General features: G+C 40.8%; 2 protein-coding genes across 7 annotated transcripts in view; one reads left to right on the top strand and one right to left on the bottom strand.

Annotated features, from left to right (window-relative positions):
- Positions 1-148: 148 nt before the first annotated feature.
- Positions 149-13,974, bottom strand: LOC134347772 (putative protein ARB2BP). Its single transcript, XM_063050176.1, is given in 4 exon segments — positions 149-1,195; positions 1,197-1,260; positions 5,722-6,004; positions 13,926-13,974. Coding segments are annotated over 4 exon segments (1,443 nt in total).
- Positions 13,650-23,770, top strand: part of senp7 (SUMO specific peptidase 7) — a 119,487-nt gene continuing 109,366 nt past the window's right edge. For 3 of the 6 annotated variants that reach the window (XM_063050555.1, XM_063050556.1, XM_063050551.1), the window contains exons 1-2: positions 13,650-14,650; positions 14,772-14,869. The gene's annotated coding sequence lies outside the window, so the exon portion shown is untranslated. The remainder of the gene's footprint in view (positions 14,651-14,771; positions 14,870-23,770) is intronic. The other 3 variants (XM_063050554.1, XM_063050553.1, XM_063050552.1) reach the window with 3 other exon arrangements.

The following is a 23,770-nucleotide window of genomic DNA, read 5'->3' as shown; positions in this document are numbered from 1 at the left end:
ACATTGTTAATTGCCAAAAATGATTCATTAAATAACCAAACAATTCTACCTGTCATTACAAGGCAAAGTGTTAACACGGCAGCTGAAAACGTGTTAGTGTATGTGTGGAGAACATAAGTCGATATTTTAGACGAGCTACTCTTGGTTGCTAATTACTGTCAGATGTTCTTCTTGGTTTTTCCTTGCTTGAACGTCTTGTAACAATTGGCGACCTAGTGAATTGGTTAGTTTTCTGTGTATTTGAAACTTTCTTCAAATACTTGAAAATAGGGTGCAAGCAAGATGCAGGCGCCAAATCATGGTTTTCGGTGCCTGCCGAAACTTGTGGACAGTCGGCCCTCATAGAGCTGACGGGCTTGTCCAGAGGTTTGTTGCTCAGTAACCATTTACGGCAGTTCTTTGCGATCCAGTCCCGTTCCGCTGGGCCAACATCCTGATGATCTACATCGTGATTAGAATTTATGAACGCCACGGTATATACTTTGTTCATCACCTCTGAACGTTCAGTTAACAGACTCACAAACGCCAAGCCACCATAGCCGTGAACAACGAACGCCACACTCATGGGAGCACATTCGGATAGGAAGTGGTCCCAAATGTACAATATATGCTGTTCATGACTTTCAACCCCCCTTTTTAGCTTTTCAACCTTGTGTTCAGTTTGAGGACATTCCGCATCTGCGGAATGGCCCGTCTCGATTGCCAGGAAGTTGTCATTGGGATTTAATACCATGACCTCATATTGCTCGCTTAGAGCTCGTTTAATGAAGGGGATTTGTGTGCCCGTGTCCAGACAATCGTGCACAATCAATTGTTGGGACCATGCACCAGCCCGCGTAACCCCGCGATCTTGGACGAAAACAATTAACTTTGAAGGAGCATTTAGAGCACTTTCGCTCATGAAACAAAAACTTTTTGGCTCATCCTCTGCGGCATCTTCAGGAACGTAGAGTCGTTTCAATCCACATCCCTTCTCTAATAGTTCATATATGTACTCGGCTAAAATGGTTCCGAAGGCAGTGTACCACTCATGGTCCAAATTCATTGCATTGTGCTGCTTGAAAACAAATGGTTGGTTCGTTTCGATGTGTCTCAGTTGGCCTTTTTCATTGAAAATATAGTTGAATTCCTTAAGTCGTTTTGCCTTTTCCATTTGTGTAAGAATAATTCGTTCTTCCATTTTCCGAAATAGTACCAGACCATCGAGTCACTCTATCATGAGATTTAATCAAAATGTGATCAGTTTTCCGTTCTGGCACGCTATTTCACTGAGGGTGAAAAGCCTTTATTATCTCTGGCTTGATTTGTCTAAACAATCGAATGTCATTTAATCTTAATTGAACAATAGAGTGCTTGTAATTACGATAAAGGCAGTTCTGCAATTAATTTATTGGATATATGAACGTATAGATTACAGAGTTTATCTCAGTCCTCCTTTGCAACAAGAAGTCCCAAATTTGGCATCATATCAATCATTTAATTATGTGGGTGCAGATGAATTGAAAAATTCTGATTCTATTGATTTTTTTTGCTGCTGCAGAAGAATAATGACACTTGATTATTTTAATGATGTCATTGTTTTGAATAATGCATTCAGTTCCATTTAATGTCTTTAAGGCTCAACAATAATTAATTTTGTACATATTTACAACAAAGAATTACTCTCCTATTTACTGCAAATCAGTTGCCTTCGAAAATGTGTGTTTTCAAGTGGAATGTGCAGCTTAGTGCTTGTAATTGTATATTTCATATTACAAATAACAAAATAATTTAAAACATGGGAGATTTGCAGACACAGCTCAGCACATCATGGAAATCTTCCTTCCAAGGACACTTATCTACATTTCTTGCTGCCTTTGTAAAGCAGCCAGCATAATCTGTCCCCTCCTGACCTGGGCAAGCTCTTTTCTCCTCTCCGCCATTGAGCGAACATACAAAAGCCTGAAAGCATGTACCACCAGGCTCAAGGACAGTTTCTGTCCTGCTGTTATAAGATTATTGATGGTTCCCTAGTGCAATAAAATAGACTCCAGATCTCAAAATCTGCCTTGTTATGATTTTTCACCTTATTGTTTACCTGCACTACACTCTCTCTGTAGCTGTTGCACATTATTCTGAATTCTGTTATTGTTTTACCTTGTTGTATCTCAACACACTGAGTAATGGAATGGTCGGTGTGAACAGTAAGCATGATAAGCTTTTCTCTGTATCTTGGTACACGTAACAGTAATAAACCAATTCACCAAGATTCTTATGATAGTGGAGAGTTGCTCTTGTTACTGAAACCCTGAGAACAATGGTGTACTACAGGGAGTAATTACTGTTTGTTACATACATTAAAGATTTTGGATATGAATGTTGGAAGTAAGATTAGTAAGTTTGAAGTTGTATGGTAATTGCATTGTTAATAGTGAGCAGGCCAGTCATAGGCTATAGGATGATATTGATGATGTAGTAAGATAGATAGAACAAATGCAAATAGAATTCATTGCAAGTTGATGCTTTTTGGGAGGACTAATAAGGATCAAGCATGCACATTGAACGTGCAGAAAATGCCAAGAGAAACCAAAACAATCCAACATATTACAGGATCCTGCAGCAGTTTAACTCAATCTGGTTGCTTACACAGGGACAATCAACTGGCAATCATCATTCACCAAAATCTTGCCTTAAAATACAAACTCATAAAAGGTAGAGGATTGGGAAGCTTTTAAAAACTTGCGGAAGGAAACTAAGAAGGTCAATAGGAAGGAAAAGATGAATTATGAAATGAAGCTGGCGTCTAATATCAAAGAAGATACTAAAAGCTTTTTTAAGTATATAACGGGTAAAAGAGAGTTGAGGGTAGATATAGGACCAATAGAAAATAACGTTGGAGATATTGTAATGAGAGACGCAGAGATGGCAGAGGAACTGAATGCATATTTTGCATCAGTCTTCACAGTGGAAGACATCTGCAGTACGCTGGACATTCAAGAGTGTCAGGGAAGTGAAGTATGTGCAGTGAAAATTACGACTGAGAAGTTGCTCGGGAAGCTTAACGGTCTGAGGGTGGATAAATCTGGACCTAATGGAATGCACCCTTGGGTTCTGAAGGAAGTAGCTGGAGAGATTGTGGAGGCATTAACAATGATCTTTCAAGAATTGATAGATTCTGGCAATGTCCCAGGTGACTGGAAAATTGCAAATGTTATTCCACTACTTAAGAAAGTTGGGAGGCAGCAGAAAGGAAACTATAGACCTATTAGCCTGACATCAGTGGTTGGAAAGTTGTTGGAATCGAATGTTAGGGATGAGATAACCAAATACCTGGAGGCACATGACAAGATAGGCCAAAGCCAGCATGGTTTCCTGAAAGGAAAATCCTGCCTGACTAACCTACTGCATTTTTTTGAGGAAAGATGAAGGAGATGTAGTAGATGTGGTGTACTTCGATTTTCAGAAGGCCTTTGACAAGGTGCCGCACATGAGGCTGCTTAGCAAGATAAGAGCCCATGGAGTTATAGGTAAGTTACTAGTATGGGTGGAGCATTGGCTGATCGGCAGAAAACAGAGAGTGGGAATAAAGGGATACTATTCTGGCTGGCTGCCGGTTACCAGTGGAGTTCCAGAAAATTCGGTGTAAATCTTCAAAAAGCCATGATACTAAACACCACTAGGAAAGTCCAAAAGATCCTAGCAATTGAGAAATGAGTGTTCTTGCCTATGTCCACATCTCAAGTTTTACCAGTTGAGCTGAGAAAAAAATTAAAATAATAATGATAATAGTGATAACAATTGCCTTTGTAACCATAGTTACTGGGGACAATTTAAAGATGAGAGTCTTGTGCAGTGATTATCACTTGCTCATCAAATTAATAATGCAGGTACACAAGGCCAAATCCAGAACTAGGGGAAATTTTGGAGGAATAGACTTGAAATACAATGTAATAAGAATTTCTCGTATGTTCAAAAGGTAACATAGCATTGGTCCTATAGAAAGTGAAACTAGGGAAATAATAATGGGGAAACAAGGAAATGGCAGATAAATTAAACAGGTCCCTTGCATAAGACTTCATTGTAGAGGATACAAGTAACAAGGTGCTCCATCTCTGGTAGTGTTCAGGTCTTCCTTCATCGTGCCGGCAGCTTCCTCTCAGTTTTCACTACTCTCAGCCATGCAAATCTTGGATGGAGACTCTGGAACACCATCACATTCTGATGTAGAAAGATTTGTCATTGCCGTTTCTGTAACAGTTTTGTTTTTACCAGAGAGGGTTGTTAGCACTAAGCTGAACTCCCCCACTCTTAGTCTGGCCTCTACCTTTTGACCTGTTTAGCATGGGTGACTCCACCAAGAGTCAAAGCATAAAGCTCTGACTCCAGCCATCATAGGTCTCCTGGTTATTGAGGCACACAGGTCTTCAAACCACGACAAGGATGTGGTCCTCTTGGAGGCATCAGCCCAAAAATCAGGTACTGAGAAGGATGAACTCAAATAAGTAACCTTCACTTAGGACAGCGGTCAGCAAACCGTCAGTGCAGTAGAGTACAAATCTCCAGGTCCTGATGATCCTCATCCTGGAGGACTTAAAATGGCTAATGAGATAATTGATGTTAGTTTGCGATTTTTCAAAATTCTTTGAGAGTTGGGGAAAGGTGCATTAGATTGGGACGTATCAAATGTAATGCTTTTATTCAAAAAAGACAGTAAAGTAGATTTTACAGGCCAGTTCATCTCTCTTCTCTTTAAATTCAACAATATCATCCCCTCAAAACTAATCACTAAGCTCCAGGACCTAGGCCTCGATACCTCCCTGTGGAACCTGATCCTCACTTGCAGACCCCAGTCAGTATGGATTGGCAACAACATCTCTTCCTCCACAATCAGCACCAGCACAGATGCACCACAAGGCTGTGTAGTTAGCCCCCTGCTCTACTTGCTTAATACCTATGATTGTGTGGATGAGTTCAACTTTAATGCTATATTTAAGTTTGCTGGTGACACTACTGTTGTTGGCTGAATCTAAAGTAGTGATGAATTGGCATACAGGAGGGAGATTGAAAACCTGGTGAATGGTGCAGTAACCACAACCTCTCACTCAACGTCAGTAAACCAAAGAGCTGATTATTAACTTCAGGAGAAAGAAGAAAGCAGTCCATGAGCCAGTCTTCATCTGGGGATCAGAGATGGAGAATGTCAATAACAAAGTTCCCTTTTTTACTGCTGTGTGGACCAACCATTGCTGTGGGTTGAAATTTTTTACATGGCCTGAAAACTGTGCGGTATTTAATCTTTTTGTAACGTGCATACTATGAATATTTAGAATGAAAATTGAAAAATCACATACTTTTGATTTTATTCATTAATTGAAGGGTATAATGAAATGCAGTACAACTGAGAACATCTTTCATGTTTCATAAACTCTTTCTCATCTGTCTTTATTACAAATCCATTGTCTGTAAGCGCTGTCTAGGTATGCCTTAATCCTCATTAGATCATCCAAAATCTACTTCTAATCTGTTTCTGAATTTACATTTGACTGAATCCACATTTGCAGACAGCACAGGAAGCATGAAATATTCCAACGATGTCAACGAGAATTGACAGTTCTTCAAATTCTTTGTTTCTATGAACTTAGTTCAACTTATCAATGAACGTCTTAATTAAACCAGCCTCACCTTTGTCAGAAATGAAAAATTTGATGTCATAGTTTTGCTGCGATATTTTTGAGACAACACCTTAGTCGTAGCTGAGTAATTTTTGTCAGTCGTACAACATTCCCTTTTCCAAATTCAAAATTAGTTGTGTTTGCAATAGCAACAGGGTCAAAAGCTTGCCATTCTCTTAACTCATCATCAAGAAATCTATTATTCAAGTGATTCAACACACATTGAGTGAATCGAATAACAGGCGGATGAATCGATGTCAGAACTTGTACAGTGTATGCAAACAGATCTTTCACTTTGTTACTCCAATAAAAGGTACCACCAAAATACTGTGACTGTAGCTTGTTAATTATTGCTTTCAAAATTATATTAATATTATATAAAAGAAAATTCCCGAAGTCTATATGTGTGGGAGCATTTCACTTACTGCGCAGCCATGCTCCAGTACAGCTTAGAGGGAACAGTAGTTAGTAACTTTAAATTCCTTGGCTTGGTAATATCAGAGGATATTACCTGGGACCAGCATATAAATACCATCACAAAGAAGTGCCTTTACTTTTTTAGAAGTTTGCATAGATACAGCATGTCATCTAAAACTTTGACAAACTTCTGTAGATGCACAATGGAGAGTATCCTGACTGATTGTTTCATAGCCAGTTATGGAAACGTCAATGCCTAGGAACAAAAAAGTCTACAAAAAGTGGTGGATACAGTGCAGTCCATCAGACAAAACCCTTTCATCAAGCACATTTATGAGAAGCGCTGCCACAAGAAAACAGCAGCCATTATCAAGGACACCATCATCCAGGCCATGCTCTCTTCTTGTTACCATCAGCAGGAGGTACAGAAGCCTTAGGTCCCACACAACCATGTTAAAGAACAGTTATTACCCCTCAACCAACAGGCTCCTGAACCAGCGTGGATAACTCCACTCACCTCAACACTGAACTGACTCCACGAGCCATTGACCAACTTTCAAGGACTCTACAACTTATTTTCTCAATATTATTTACTTTTTATTATTTGCATGATTTGTCATCTTTTGCACATTGTCAGTCTTTCTTATTTATAGTTTTTCATAAATTTGATAATGTTTCTTTATTTTCCTGTGAATGTCTGCAAGAACATGAATCAGAATCAGGTTTATTATCATCGGCATGTGTTGTGAAATTTGTTAACTTAGCAGCAGCAGTACAATGCAATACATGATAATATAGAAAGAGAAAATAAGTAAGTCAATTACAGTAAGTATAAATGTGTATATTGAGTAGATTAAAATAGTGCAAAAACAGAAATAATATATATAAAAAAGTGAGGTAGTGTTCATGGGTTCAAAGTCCATTTATAAATCGGATGGCAGAGGGAAGGAAGCTGTTCCTGAATCGCTGAGTCTGTGTCTTCAGGCTTCTGTACCTCCTTCCTGACAGTAAAAATGATAAGAGGGCATGCCCTGAGTTATAGGAGTCTTTAGTTATGGATGTCGCCTTTATAGACATTGCACTGCTCCTTGAAGATGTCTTGGGTACTATGGAGGCTAGTACCCAAGATGGACTAATTTTACAACTTCCTGTAGCTTCTTTCAGTTCTGTGCAGTTACCACCCTCCCCCCACCCCGGTACCAGACAGTGATGCAGCCTGTCAGAATGCTCTCCATGGTACATCTATAGAAGTTTTCGAGTGTTTTAATTGACAAACTAAATCTCTTCAAACTCCTAATGAAATATAGCTACTGTCTTGCCTTCTTTATAGATGCATCAATATATTGGGACCAGGTTAGATCCTCAGATATCTTGACACTCAGGAATTTGAAATTGCTCACTCTCTCCACTTCTGATCCCTCTCTGAGGATTGGTTCCTGTTCCCTCATCTTACCCTTCCTGAACTCCACAATCAGCTCTTTCGTCATGCTGACATTGAATGCAAGGTTATTTCTGCAACACCACTCATCTAGCTGGTATACCTCACTTCTGTGCCCCTTATCTCCATCTGAGATTCTATCAACAAATGGTTGTATCATCAGCAAATTTATAGATGGTATTTGAGCTATACCTAGCCACACAATCATGGGTATAGTGAGAGTACAGCAGTGGGCTAAGCACACACCTCTGAGATTTGCCAGTGTTGATCGTCAGTGAGGAGAAGATATTATCACAATCAAGGTAATATATGCTGACAGATATGTACTTTGACAATAATACATTTACTTTGAACTTTGAAGTTATTTTAACATCAATCTTAATGTTGGAGCACTTTAAAATGTTATGATAGGACATCTAGAAAACAAAATCAGGCATGGTTTTGTGAAATGGAAATCATGTTAATCAAAATTTATTGGAATTCTTGGGAGAAGCAACATGTACTGTGGATAACAGGGCAGCAGCTGAAGCCCTTTACATAGATTTCCAATAAGACATTAGGAAGGGTTTTGCTTGAAAAATTATTGAGGAAGATGAAAGTTGATGGTGTGCAAGGTATTGCATTATTGTAGACATGAGATTATCTAACAGAATACAGGGAGCAGGCCTAAATGGAGCTTTTTTCCCCCCCGTTTGGAAAGTTGTAATGAATATTATGCCACAGGTATGAATGCTGGGGGCCTCAACATTGTAACTTGCTGATTCCTTTCTGCCAAGATAGATAGGAAAGTGCATTGTGAAAATGACAGGTGGCATATAGGAGATATACAGTAAATAGGCTAAGGCAAAAATTTGGCAAGTGGACTGGGAAAATATGAAATCATTCTTTTTGATATTTAAAATGCATATTATCTAAAAATCGCAAAGTTGAGATGCAGAGTGATCTGGGTACCTTAATGCATGGTTCTCTGAATGCTTATTTGCAGGGATGTAAGTAATTAGGATGATTACATTTGAATGCTGAAGGCATTAGGGAGTAAGATTGCTGGAATCATATCTGGAATATTCTTTATGGTATTGGTCTCCATACTTAAGGGTGGTAAAGCTTTGGGGGCACCTCAGGGAAGGTTTACTAGACTAATAGAGTCTTATGAAGAAAGGTTAGGTGGCCTAGGCTTGTATTGCTTGAGTTTAGAGGAGTGAAAGAGGACTTAATTAAAATATTTAAGATCCTTATAGGATGTGACAGAGGGATGTGGAAAATTGTTTCACTGTTAAAAAATAAAGGATTATCTATTAACGATAGAGATATAGTAAGTTTCAATTTCTCAGTGTAAGTCCATGAACTTACTTCCTGGAAGGGCAGTGGAAACCAAAAAGTTTGCATATTTTAAGGCAGAGGGAAACAGAAATGAAAGTTACTGTAGATAGATGGAAATAAGGGGTTGAGGCTGTCAGATTAGCCATGATCGAATGAAAGTGGAATCAGGTTGAGTTGCATAATCCTGCTTCTAATTCATATGTTCATAAGTTAGATGATAGAATTTGATATTCAAATATTTGTAAATATTGTGTTCAATTTTCATTTTATTTCTAAAAGGAACATAAAAGCATTTTGAGAGGGTCCAAAAGAAATTCACAAGGTAAGCTACAAAAAAGGCACTCTTCTGTGGAGAAAAGTGAAGCTTGCAGAGTGACTTGTTAGAGGTCTTTTAAGAATGCAGAAGGGTTGATAATGTTTGGTATGATGTCATCTCAGCTTGTGGGAGAGTGAAGGACTAGAAGCTATAATTGCAAGGTACCTATGAATAGATCAGGACAAAGTTCTTTACCTGAAAGGTGATTAGAATTGAAAATATGAATTTAAGGGGAAATTAAATAACATACGATTGAGAATTTAGAATCACTGAAAGGTTCAAGGAGGAGTGGAGACCATTTAGCCAGAATGATCTAGCCACTCCTGTCTTTTCCATATAGCCCTGCAAATCTTCTTTCATCTACTTTTCTAGTACCCTTTAGAATGCCACATCCGAATCTGACCCCACTAACTACTTATGCAAAGATTAAAGAACATCCCTTGATTTCTGTTTCCACAGAAGCTGCTTGACTTTAGAGTGTGCATAGAGGTAAGAAACTGCAAGTGTAAAAAGATTCTGATGGGAGTTATATATAGACTTCTGAACAGTAGCTAGGATGTGGGCTACAGATTACAATGGGTGTGGAAAAGGCTTGTCAGAAGGGCACTGTTATGATAGCCATGGGGGATTTTAATATGCAGGTAGATTGGGAAAATCAGGTTGGTGCTGGATTCCAAGAGAGATTTTGCAGAATATGTATAAGGTGGCTTTTTAGAGCAGCTTGTGTTTGAGCCCACTAGGGGATCAGCTATTCTGGATTGGGTGTTGTGTAATGAATCAGATTTGATTAGGGAGCTTAAGGCAAAGGAACCTCTAGGAGGCAATAATTACAATACGATAGAATTCATCCTGCAGTCTGAGAGGGAGAAGCTAAAGTCAGATATATCAGCATTACAGCGGACCAAAGGGAATTACAAAGGCATGAGAGAGGAGCTGGCTAAAGTTGATTGGAAGGGGATACTAGCAGGGATGACAGTTGAGCAGCAATGACTGGAGTTTCTGTGAGCAATTTGGAAGGTGCGGGATAGATACATCCCAAAGAAGAAGTAGTCTAAAGGCAAGACGACACAACCGTGGCTGACAAGGGATGTCAAAGCCAACATGAAAGCAAAACAAAGAGTATATAATAGAGCAAAGATTAGTAGGAAGTTAGAGGATTGGGAAACTTTAAAAAAAAACTAAAAATCATGGGGGGGAGATGCAATATGAAGTTAAGCTAGCCAACAATATCAAAGGGGATACCAAATCTCTTTTTTTCCAGATAGATGAAGACTAAAAGAGAAATGAAAGTAGATATTAAACTGCTGGAAAATGATGCTGTAAAGGTAGTAATGGGGAACAAGTGAATGGTGAATGAACTGAATAAATATTTGCAAACAACAGGAATTCTGCAGATGCTGGAAATTCAAGCAACATACATCAAAGTTGCTGGTGAACGCAGCAGGCCAGGCAGCATCTATAGGAAGAGGCGCAGTCGACGTTTCAGGCCGAGACCCTTCGTCAGGACTAACTGAAGGAAGAGTGAGTAAGGGATTTGAAAGCTGGAGGGGGAGGGGGAGATGCAAAATGATAGGAGAAGACAGGAGGGGGAGGGATAGAGCCGAGAGCTGGACAGGTGATAGGCAAAAGGGGATACGAGAGGATCATGGGACAGGAGGCCTAGGGAGAAAGACGGGGGGGGGTGACCCAGAGGATGGGCAAGAGGTATATTCAGAGGGACAGAGGGAGAAAAAGGAGAGTGAGAGAAAGAATGTGTGCATAAAAATGAGTAACAGCTGGGGTACGAGGGGGAGGTGGGGCCTAGCGGAAGTTAGAGAAGTCAATGTTCATGCCATCAGGTTGGAGGCTACCCAGACGGAATATAAGGTGTTGTTCCTCCAACCTGAGTGTGGCTTCATCTTTACAGTAGAGGAGGCTGTGGATAGACATATCAGAATGGGAATGGGATGTGGAATTAAAATGTGTGGCCACTGGGAGATCCTGCTTTCTCTGGCGGACAGAGCGTAGATGTTCAGCAAAGCGGTCTCCCAGTCTGCGTCGGGTCTCACCAATGTATAAAAGGCCACATCGGGAGCACCGGACGCAGTATATCACCCCAGCCGACTCACAGGTGAAGTGATGCCTCACCTGGAAGGACTGTTTGGGGCCCTGAATGGTGGTAAGGGAGGAAGTGTAAGGGCATGTGTAGCACTTGTTCCGCTTACACGGATAATATTTGCAAGAGTCTTTACTGTGGAAAACACTAGCAATATGCTGGAAGTTCGCAGGGTCAGGGAGCAGAAGTGAATGCAGTTGTGATTATTAGGGAGAAGGTGCTTGGGAAACTGAAAGGTCTGATGGTAGATAAGTCACCTGGACCAGATGATCTATGCACCAGGGTTCTGAAAGAGGTGGCTGAAAAGATTGCAGAGGCATTAGCAATGATCTTTAAAGAATATCTAGGTTCTGGAATATTGGAAAATTGCAAACGTCACTCCATTCTTCAAGAAGGAAGAAAATAAATTACAGACCAGTTCGTCTGACCTCAGTGACTGGGAAGATGTTGGTGTCAATTATTAAGGATGTGGTTTTGGGGTACTTGGAGGCAAATGATAAAATAGGCCAACGGAAAATCTTGCCTGACAAATCTGTTGGGATTCTTTGAGGAAATAACAAGCAGAATAGTCAAATAAGAATTGGTGGATGTTGTGTGCTTGGATTTTCAGATAGGTGCTGCACATGAGGCTGCTTAAGAAGATAAGCGCCTGTGGTATTATAGGAAAAAATACTAGCAACGGAGAGAGCATTGGTTGATTGGCAGGAGGCAAAGAGTGTGGATAAAGGGAGCCTTGTCTATTTGGCTAATGGTGACTAGTGGTGTTCTGCAGGGGTCGGAGTTGATACAGTTTCTTTTTACGTTGTATATTAATGATTTGAATGATGGAATAGCAGACATCCCACCTCTCCCGCAACTTCCCGGGATCTCCCGCATAGTAATAGTGGCTTCCTGATGCCCGCAAATGATAAACAATATCACGGAAATCAATTTTTTTGAGAGCGAGCGAGAGAAAAGCAAGAGAGAGCGCGAGAGAGAGAGAGAGAGCGCGAGAGAGAGAGAGAGAGAGAGAGAGAGAGAGAGAGAGAGAGAGAGAGCACGAGCGCCATGGCAGAGTGTTCCAAAAAAATATAAACGTACGTCACCCCAGACTACACTGAGGTGTACCCCTGCCTAATAGGGTCAAAATAATGACAGTATTGCTCGCTGCACTGTTTGCAACAGTGGCTTTTCTATTGCCCATGGTGGGTTAAGACTGTAAAAGACATGTTGAGGTGAGTTTAACAGGTGTCATTCGTTCATTAGCATAGCTAATGTTATTTAAACTAGCTGGCCAGCTGCTAAACAGCTACTCTATTGCAGACATCCCACCTCTCCCGCAAATTGATGGTGCTACCTCCCTGAAATGAGTTTTTGCAGGGTGGGATGTCTGGAATAGATAGCTTTGTGGAAAGGTTTGTGGACGATATGAAGATAGGTAGAGGGATAGGTAGTGTTGAGGAAGCAGGAAAGCTGCCAGAAAGATTTGGACAGATTAGAAGAATGGGCAAAGAAGTGGCAGATGGAATACAGTGTTGGGAAGTGCATGGTCATGCAATTCTGTAGAAAGAATAAAAGCATAGACTATTTTCTGAATGTGGAGAAAATCAAAAATGTGAGGTGTAAAGGAATTTGCGCATCCTTGTGCAGGATTCACTAAAGGTTAATTTGCAGGTTGAGTTAGTGGTGAGGAAAGCAAATGCAACATTTGCATTCATTTCGAAAGGACTAGCATATAAAAGCAAAGGTGTAATGCTGATGTTTTATAAGGCACTTGTGAGGCTTCACTTGGGAATATTGTGAGCAGTTTTGGGCTTATTGAAGAAAGGATGTGCTGACATTGGAGTGAGTTCAGAGGAGGTTCATGAGAATGATGGCTCTGGGCTTTTAGTTGCTGGAATTCAGAAGAATGAGGGGGATCTCATTGAAACCTATAGAACATTGAAAGACCTAGACAGAGTGGATTGGAGAGGATGTTTCCCATGGTGGGGGAGTGTAGGACCAGAGGGCACAGCCTCAGAATAGTCCATTTAGAACAGAGATGAGGAGGAATTTCTCTAGCCAGATGGTGGTGAATCTGTGGAATTTGTTGCCACAGGTGGCTGTGGAGGCCAGGTCATCAGGTGTATTTAAGACAGATTGATAGATTCTTGATTAGTCAAGGTGTGAAAGGTTACGGGGAAAAGTCAGGAGAATGGGATTGTTAGGGAATTGGATCAGCCATGATGAAATGGCAGAGCAGACTGGATGGGCCAAATAACCTAGTTCTGCTCCCATGTCTTATTGACTGGATAAGTTCTTCCAGCATTTCTGTTTTTCCTTCAGATTCCAGCATCTCAGTTTTACTTTCTGTCCCCCTTCCTCCCACCTCGGCAATACATTCTCAATTCTAACCAGTCACTGAATAAAACAAGATTTTATTCACTAGTTCTTTTATTTAATTCTTCCAATCAACAACTTTCCATGGCTTCTACAGTCTCGACCTTTCATTTTTTTTAATATACAGATTTTCTCTAAAAATCCCCATTCGAAAAATAGAACAGCCTCGCAGTCTTCACTTAAGATTGAGCACATTCATACAATTAAAGCCCTTCACCATGAAATCATACTGACATTTGTGCTGCAGTCTTCCCTAAAGTTCTCTGTCTCCTGGAATAGGGGGAGATGTTCATAGTATGAGGGTGGGAAAGGGGCTCCTGACAGTCAAACCTGCGGATAGACTGATGGACCGAATATCCCGTTGTAATGGATTATCCATGTCGATAATTTAATAACGTAAGAGTAATTTTCCTGTTGCTGTGGGGCCTGGTTGCTTTATGTTGTACCCTCCCCTTCCGGTGCGACCAGGCTTCCTTCCTCCGCAGCGTTGCGAGCGAGAGGGAGAGAGGCAAAGGTGTGATGGTTCTCCTCCGTTGATTTTTCTGCGTTAAGGAAGTGCGGGTGGTTTACAGGCCGGGACGTGCTCAGGTTAGGTCCGAGGACAGCGGGGCTTAAGGCCAGGGTTAGTGTCAGATGCGTGGGCCGGGTAGTCGAGTGCGGCCTTTGCCCGTCGGCAGTTGACGGTGAGAGGCCGATATCGGTGAGTGTAGCCGCGCCGCAGCGCTCGCGTTAACTTGCCCAAATTCCCCAGACTGTAGAGTCCCAGCACCCGCTCCCTCCAGGCGCCAAGCGGCTGTGTGACCATCGCCGGTTTGGGGATGCTGCAGGCCCGTGATGTGACTGGACAACAAGGTGTTGTTTTGCTTGCTTTGGAGGCAGATATTTTATTTGCTGTTCGAGATCCCACTGTGTGAAGGCGAGGGTTTCACGCGGCTGCTTTATGTTTTCACCAGCAACCTAAACATTTACCCAGTCAGGGGAAAAGCAAACTTTTGATTTGTTTTTGCATTCCCTTGGAAATACGGAGACTGGTGTTGACTTCATGATAAACGTTGGTGAGTTTCATCGAAGGGGGCAGGAAATGCATAATAATTACTGTGACGTTCAGTTCTGCACCGTAAAAACTTCCTGGAAGTGCTGTACATTTACGTTGATTCTTTTATTTCTAAATCTTAGATATACCACGAATGAAAATGACTGGTGCCTAGGACCACTGAACTGAAAATTCACTTGCTGCAACAACAGGTTACAAATCTCCTGTGGTCCTGTTTACGGTGAGTCAGAGGATATTATTGATACCTAGCTCTCCCTTGGACAGGGTGGCATGCATGAGACACTACAGGAATGTGAGCGACCGAAGTTACATGGAATAAACTGCAATAAGTTATTGATTAAGATGAACTGACATTCCTTTAAAACAAGTTTAAACGAAGGTCATTGCTTGTAGATTTTTTGTCGTATACTATTGCCATTGCAACCGTTGGTATTGTAATTACTAGGACGTGCAAACTCATTCACATTGCTGGGAGGGATATAAAAGAGTGATTTCTGTGAGTTGCTTGTGGATGTTTGTTTGAGAATAGACCATACAATCATGTGCTCAGCGATCTTGGTTGGGAAGAGTGTGTGTGGACTTGGCATACCCAACCTTCTTTTCTACACTTAGTTTAATATGGTCAAATAGACATCTCTTTTAACATGGTTGATTCTGGAGCTTCAGTACAGTAAAATAACACTGCTCGGATATTTGAGGGCAGTATCCAGAGTTGTGGTGCTTCCGAAATTACTACCATGGATGTTCCAAACTGTCAGTACGTCATGAGTCAAGTCAACGTGCACAGAAAAGGCCAACGCACATGATGGGCTGCACTGGTGCACAGATATTGGCAGGGCATAAGTGCACAGTGTTCCTTTTAGTGAAAGAAGGTGACAAAATTATGGTAATGATCAAAAGCTTACTTTAGAGACATTTGGAATCTAGGTGGCTAAAGGATACTGAATAATTTATCAAATAACTGAAAGTTTTTTTCTACATTTGCCCACAAGTATCAGCAATAGAAAGCAATCTTGTTGAAAGAAATTGGATTGGAGGTGCTCTGCATTCTTTCTTTAAAATCTGACTTGCTGCTTCCCAATGCCCCTGTGGCTTATAGGTAGTGTAGTGCAACGGTCCCCAACTACCAGGCCGCGGACTGGTGGTAGGCCACAAAGCATGTGCTACCGGGCTGCGAGGAAACGATATGATTTTGCGATATGAGTCAACTGCACCTTTCCTCATTCCCTGTCACGCCCTCTGTTGAGCTTGAATGCACGCAAGGTCATTACGCACGCGTCATCCATGTCAGCGCGGGAAGAAGGTCAACTCCTCAAGCTTGCAAATGACAGCGGGCTGAAAAGTATGTTTGACATAACGTCTCTGCCGGCATTCTGGATCAAAGTCAAGGCTAAATATCCTGAGATATCCACAGAAGCACTGAAAACGTTGCTTCCATTTGCAACGTCTCTCTGCAATGAATGCAACGAAAACTAAATTGCGGAATAGACTGGACATAAGGAACCCCCTTTGAGTATCGCTGTCTCCCATCACCCCTCCATTGGACCGTGTTGTTGCAGGAAAACAAGCCCAGGGCTCACTGATTCAGCGATATTGGTGTGTTGCAATGATTTTATATGTTCATACGGGGAAAATATGTGCTGTGTGTTTAATATCCAAACGTTACTTAAAATATGATGTTATTGACTTATAAGTGACTGATACAGTAATTGACTTATCACTATATTCATGCGAGGAAAAGATGCGGTGTGTTTAATATTAAATTCGTTAGATAAACCCTTTTAGAAACGAAATTGAGTGTATTAGCCACTAAAAAGTGACTTATAGTTGACTGATCTTCTGTATTCCAGTCGTGATTAACAACGCCCCCCCCCACCAACAGAATGGCCAAAAACGATTTGTAGGAAAAAAAAATTGGCATGTACTCACATGCGCATACAGGTGCCCGTGCAAGGCTTCATGGTAATTGTAGTCTTCTCGGGGTAAACACAACGTATTTGACAGTTACTCTTGTCCGTTGGCAACCCTACCCCCCCCCCCCCCGGGTCGGCCGGTCTGCGAGAATATTGTCAATAATAAACCTGTCTGTGGTGCAAAAAAGGTTGGGAACCCCTGGTGTAGTGGTTAGCACAATGCTTCACAGTACCAGTGACCTGGGTTCATTTCCCACTACTGCCTGGAAGAAGTTTGTACGTTCTCCTCATGACCATGTGGGTTTCCTCTGGGTGCTCTGGTTTCTCCCCCCCCCCCCCACCACACACACACACACACAGTACAAAGGCCTACTGATTGGTAGCTTAATTGATTATTGTAAATCGTTCTGTGATTAGGCTAAGATTAAATCGTGGGATTGCTGGCGGCGTGATTCGAAGCACAGGAAAGGCCTATACCATGCTGTCGCAATAAATACATTTTTAAAAAGTGTTACAACCGCCCTGAACACCATGGCTTTAAGTGGTTACAAATTTAGAACCTGCAAGAATGGGGCTGGGGAAATTTAGTGGTTTTGTAAGTTGACAAGAATCTGCCAAATATTGTAATTTTGAGGAATCTTTGGATGGAGCTCTTTGATGGCAGAGTCCACAGTATAAGATCTATATGGCATGAGAAAACTTACATAATGATATAAGCTGTTCACTAACAACATTCATGGAAAGCAACAGAGAGGTGCAGGACATTTCATTCAATATTAGTACCTTGAACAGTGATCTATATCGATCAATTGCTGTGTTGTGCATGTCTTTCAAAGTTGTTTACTGTATTCCATGGAGGTACCAGGGGACTGTGTTATTGTTGTAGTGGAGCACCTCATCACAGTGTTTGTTTCTTCCAGAAGTCAAGTATTTTATGTCTGAAAATAGTGTACATGCAGTCCAGGTGATTTAAAAAAAACAACTTCCAGGACAAAGATCTCACTAGTAATTACAGTCAGAAGATAGTTACCCTGGAGAATCCAAGAAAAGAAGAGGCTATAATCAGTGTGGGTTTGAGATAAAGGTTAAAGTTGGTAGAAAACTCTGACATAACCAGTCTGCTGTAGCATTCATTTGTATATTTGGAAGAAATTTTAAGATATATTTCAGACCACTCTTTTGCAGAACATAGAACATAGAACAGTACAGGAACAGGCCCTTTGGCCCATAATATTGTGCTGAGTTAATTAAGATGTTCCCTAAACTAATCCCTTCTGCCTACTTAATATGAAAATCCTTCCATTTAATTCATGTTCATGTGTCCTTAAGAGCTTGAATTCTTCTATTGTGTGTGCCTCCAGCATGTCCCCATATTTCAGGCATCTAGCACCCTCTGGTGTTAGACGTTTCAACCCTGGGGAAAAAGACACTGGCTGTCCATCTATGCGTCTCATAATCTTTTAAACCTCTATCAGATCTCCCCTCAGCCTTTGCCATTCCAGGGAAAACAACCTGAGTTTGTCCAACCTCTCTTGAAAGCACCTCTCCTCTAATCCAGGCAGCATTTTGGTAAACCTCATCTGCACCCTTTCCAAAGTCCTGTAATGGGAGATGAGAACTGAATGCATTGGGGCCTAACCAGAGTTTCATAAAGTTATAACATAACTTCCCAACTCTTGAACTGAGTTCTGTAATTAATAAAGGCAAGCATGCTATATGCCTGCTTTACCACCCAACCTACCTTTTGTAGTCACTTTCAGGGAGCTATGAAGTTGCCATTAACAGTGTACTGTCTCTTTACATCTGATCTCCAAATAAGTAGCGCATTTGGCTGGGGTACTTGCCATCTGTCATTTCTCTGCCCATATCTGGAGCTTATATGTGTCCTGCTGTATCCTATACTAGTCTTCTATGCTATCCAAAACACCACCATTCTTGTATCATCTAAAAACTTACTAACTGCCAGCTATCTATGTTTTCATGCAGGTTATTTATATGTATCACAAGTAGCAGAGGTCCCAGTACAGATCCTGTGGAAAACCATGGGTCATGGGCCTTCAGCCTGTCTTGGTCCCATCGATCACTAGCCCTCGCCTTTTCTGGGCAAGCTAACTTTGAATGTAATCAACCAATTCACTGCTGATCCCATGCACCTTTTGGATAAACCTACTCAAACACCTTACTAAAATCCATGTAGACAACAGCCAGAGCTCAACATTCATCAATGACCTTTGTCAGCTTCTTGAAAAATTGAAATCAAGTAACTAAGACTTGACTTGCCCTGCCCAAAGCCATGCTGACTGTTTCTGATTAGGCCATGATTTTCCAATTACTCATAAATCCTATCCCTATGAATCCTCTCTAGTAACTTGGCAACGATTGACATGAGATTTGCTGGTCTATAGTTTCAAGGATTATCCCTGTTTCCATTCTTAGCCACTTGCTAGTCCTCCAGGATCTCTCTTGTGGTTAGAGAAGACACAGAGATATTGGTTAAGGAGCCAGCAATCTCATCTCTTCCTGATATAAATAACCAGGGGAATTATCCATGTAAAAAAAAAGGATCAGCCATGATTGAATGGTGGAGCAGACTTGATGGGCCAGATGGCCTAATTCTGCTCCTATGTCTTATGGTCTTATGATCTTAATGTTCTTCAAGAGACCCAATGCTACTTCCTTCATCTCAAAATACCCTAGCAAATTTGCATGCTCCATACTGATCTCTCTGTCCTCCATCTGTTTGGTAAATTATAATGCACAGTACTTATTGAGGACCTCACCTACATCCTCCACCTCCATTATTCTTGAGTGGTCCTAGCTGCTCCATAGTATTCTGCAGGAGGTACAGTGCAAAGCTGAAAATGCACTCTGAGGCACTGTTCTCTTAAATAAAATCTAATGTATCAAAGAATATTGGATGCAATAACTATTAGTTATTGTGAACTGTCATTTTGGTTTGTTGTCAAGGTCCTAAAGTTCATTTCTTTCCTTGCAAAGAGTGAAGCCCAGAATCAGCGGAGCTAATTGTCAAAAGCTCTGGAAAATTAAAGCCACAAGAAAATGAAGTGACCCTTCAAAAGGCACAAGGCACTTCTTTAATACTTGTGGGATAGGTTGGGTGAGTGGGCAAACTCATGGCAGATGCAATTTAATGTGGATAAATGTGAAGTTATCCACTTTGGTGGCAAAAATAGGAAAACAGATTATTATCTGAATGGTGGCCGATTAGGAAAAGGGGAGGTGCAACGAGACCTGGGTGTCATTATACACCAGTCATTGAAAGTGGGCATGCAGGTACAGCAGGCGGTGAAAAAGGCGAACGGTATGCTGGCATTTATAGCGAGAGGATTCGAGTACAGGAGCAGGGAGGTACTACTGCAGTTGTACAAGGCCTTGGTGAGACCACACCTGGAGTATTGTGTGCAGTTTTGGTCCCCTAATCTGAGGAAAGACATCCTTGCCATAGAGGGAGTACAAAGAAGGTTCACCAGATTGATTCCTGGGATGGCAGGTCTTTCATATGAAGAAAGACTGGATGAACTGGGCTTGTACTCGTTGGAATTTAGAAGATTGAGGGGGGATCTGATTGAAACGTATAAGATCCTAAAGGGATTGGACAGGCTAGATGCGGGAAGATTGTTCCCGATGTTGGGGAGGTCTAGAACGAGGGGTCACAGTTTGAGGATAGAGGGGAAGCCTTTTAGGACCGAGGTTAGGAAAAACTTCTTCACACAGAGAGTGGTGAATCTGTGGAATTCTCTGCCACAGCAAACTGTTGAGGCCAGTTCATTAGCTATGTTTAAAAGGAAGTTAGATATGGCCCTTGTGGCTACAGGGGTCAGGGGGTATGGAGGGAAGGCTGGGTTCTGAGTTGGATGATCAGCCATGATCATAATAAATGGCGGTGCAGGCTCGAAGGGCCGAATGGCCTACTCCTGCACCTATTTTCTATGTTTCTATGTTTCTATATTGGTTATGACCATAAAATTAGTCATCACTCAGATGTATTTTCATGTTGAGTTGAGAGCAACTAAAAAGACCAAAGTGTAGTGGAGATGAGGCCTGTCTGTGTGTGTGAGGGGGTGGGAAAGGGGCTGTTCTGTTGCTTATGTTGTTCATCATGGGCATTTCATAGCAGTGTGGTGACATTTGTGGGCTGCCCCCAGACATCCTTGGGTGTGTTGGTTGTTGACTTCAATATGTTTCGATGGACATGTGATTAAATCTGAATTTACTGGAATATATAATCCAAAGCAGAGAGAACAATTCATTTTTCTAAAGAAAGGTAGATTGCTGCTGGTTCTGCTGGGTATTTTGAAAATTTTGTTTTTACATAATGATTCCCATCTTGCCACATCACTCTGTTGGAATGGAAGACTTAGCTGTTATGTACATATCAGCACAGCACCAAAAGTGCAGAAAGATGAGAACGTTTGTGTAGGCTGAGGTTATCGTTGTTTTCAGACCATTAAAGAAAGCATCTAACTAGCATCACGAATTTTGGAGAATTGTTAAGGCCAGTGGGATATAAAGCTACATTGTCTGGTTCCAGGATGGATAGTGAAACGTACATAGGCTTTTAGCTCCACATAATCTGGAAGTGGTGGTGTAATTCATATGAGTTGTATTGTACTAGATCCTGAAGTAGCCCTAGAAGCTGATGTAAGGTGAAGTGAGACTAAAATAGCCAAGGTGACTTTCTTTAATCTGAGCTAAAGGAGATTCTTGAAGTTCCTTCAATGCAAGTCCTACTCAGAGATCTGAAAGTCTTTTAGAGTGGACTCCTAAGAGCAAAGATATTGGGGTTCAAAAACATGCTTTGTTTTTATACTTTAAGCACTTTGTATGTGTAGCTAGCTGGGAGTATTATTTTGGAGAAGTGTTGTATGTGCAGGCATACTCTTACATGTACTGATAATGTGGTCATGTGTATATAACTTTGGTACTTGAGCAGATGCTGTATAGTAATGTGAACAGATGGAGGTTAACTGTACAACAAGTAGTTACTATCTAATTTTGATAAGTCTTTGTGATTTGTGCTATGGTTTGTCAAAATCTTGAGTTTGATTCCAATTTGTGAAGGGTATAGAAAATTTTCATTAATCCAGCATGTTCAAAAGATTTGAACGTGAATAAAGAAAGTTCTTGAAACCTACCTCTCATTCACAAATAAGAGTGTATTACAAAGTTTTCAATCCCTGCAGGACAAACATGGCCTAGAACACAATGACTTTTTTAGGTACCTTCAAGTACGACATCATATTAACCAGAGTTGTAGATATACAGACATCAACAGTAGAATTAGAATTTTTCAAGATTCTGAATTCGGCTTACAGTTCAATACCAAGTAAATCAATTTCTCGATTATATATTGCCCTCTCTCATGCCAAAAATGAAAACACATTGTATATTAAAGAGAAGTGGGAGAAAGAAGCAGGGTTGGTACTTTCAGAGGAGGCTTGGGGGAAAATATGCAGCTTCCAGTGGTCTTCGACTAACTCTTTGAGTTGGAGAGAACATTGTTGGAGAAATATCATAAGATACTTCAAGACCCCATACCAGGAAAAATATAAAGACACAAATGTGGCATGTTGGAGAAGGTGTGGCTCCAAGGAGGCAAATCATTTCCATATTTTTTGGGGTTGCCCTAAATTAAGTTTATATTGGGAGGGTATATAAGACAAGAAGAGAAGATGGCAGTGCGCACAGCTCTCTGGTGAAATGATATTGTATTTGTAAGTAGGACGCCGTGTACAATTCTGATTTGATGGAGACAGATGTGAGAAGCAGAGGAATATCTGGAGAAATTTCTGAAATGCCCAGTTTGCTGCCGCTGCTACTGTGTGATCGAGAATCTCCGGCGGGAAGGCCCCAAAATCCCCGGCTTTGCCTGCTGCTGGCGACTGAAGCTGAGGTGGAAGCATTCGGCAGAGCTGGTGCTCAGTAGTCGGTGTTGGAGGGCTGATCAGAGCTCGAAGTTTTCGGGTGACTCAGAGTTGGACTGTGGTTGGGCATGGCAGGGAGAGCCTTCTCCCGTCTGCGTGAGATGTTGGACTTTTGAGAGACTTTGAACTTTTTTTTACTGTGTCATGGCCTGTTCTTCATCAAGTTATGGTATTGTTGCACTGTTGTAACTATGTGTTATAATTATGTGGTTTTTGTTAGTTTTTCAGTCTTGGTCTGTCCTGTGTTTCTGTGATATCACACCGGAGGAATATTGTATCATTTCTTAATGGATGCATTACCAAATGACAATAAAAGAGGACTGCGTGTCCTCATAATCTAATCTAATCTATTCACAGAACATTAGTTAAGGTATTTAAGGCTCAGATACCTCTGAACTTTGAGACTCTCTACTTGGGGCATGTATTGTTTTTGGAACAGAAGAAAGATATGAAGCTGCTGCAGGCCCTTTTAGCGGCAAGTAAGAAATCAATCGCCAGAAAGTGGTTAAATCCAACATCACCTACATTAGAAGATTGGCATGAAATCATTTTGGAAATATTTAAAATGGAAAAGATGACCTACTCTCTGAGAATTCAAAAGGGAAATTTTTAAAATCAAATTTAGAATAAATGGATTGAATTTATAACCCCAGAGCGAGCAGACTTTCGATGACTCTCCAAATGGTTTATACTGTTTGTTCCACCAACATAGTAATAGTGTTAACCTAAGTACCCTTGGCTCCAATGTTTTACTGGTTTTTTTGGAAAATGTGGAATTAACACAAGTAAAGAAAAGATCTGGGGTAAATTTGGACCAGAAAGAAATGGACCAGAAGAGATGCATGGAAATTAGTATTCAACCACTATTATTAATATTTTTTATAACAACTATTATCATTATTTAGTTTAATAGAGTGGAATTACAATTGCACATAAATGTCTATTTGAGTGCCTAGTTATTTTCTAAATTATCTCAATGTGCACTTGTGAATGTACAAATTAATATAGATTTACTCACATAAAAAATGGAAAAGGTTATATATGTAAAAAAAAGTTTGTGTATTATTTGTGAATACCTTATCCAAATAAAAATAAAATTAAAAAAAAAATCCAGCATGTTCAGGAGTTTAGTTCTGGACCAGATTTTCCAAATTATTATACTGATAGAGCAATATATTTTAATTCACCTTTTTATTGTAATACATTTTTCAGTAAACCAGGTGAGCAGGGAGTGCAGGACATGGCACCTAGTAAGAGGGAGGG

Source organism: Mobula hypostoma, chromosome 6 (genome assembly GCF_963921235.1).
Source record: "Mobula hypostoma chromosome 6, sMobHyp1.1, whole genome shotgun sequence".
In the NCBI taxonomy this organism is placed as follows: Eukaryota; Metazoa; Chordata; class Chondrichthyes; order Myliobatiformes; family Myliobatidae; genus Mobula; species Mobula hypostoma.
This window is presented reverse-complemented; position numbering and strand designations above follow the sequence as displayed.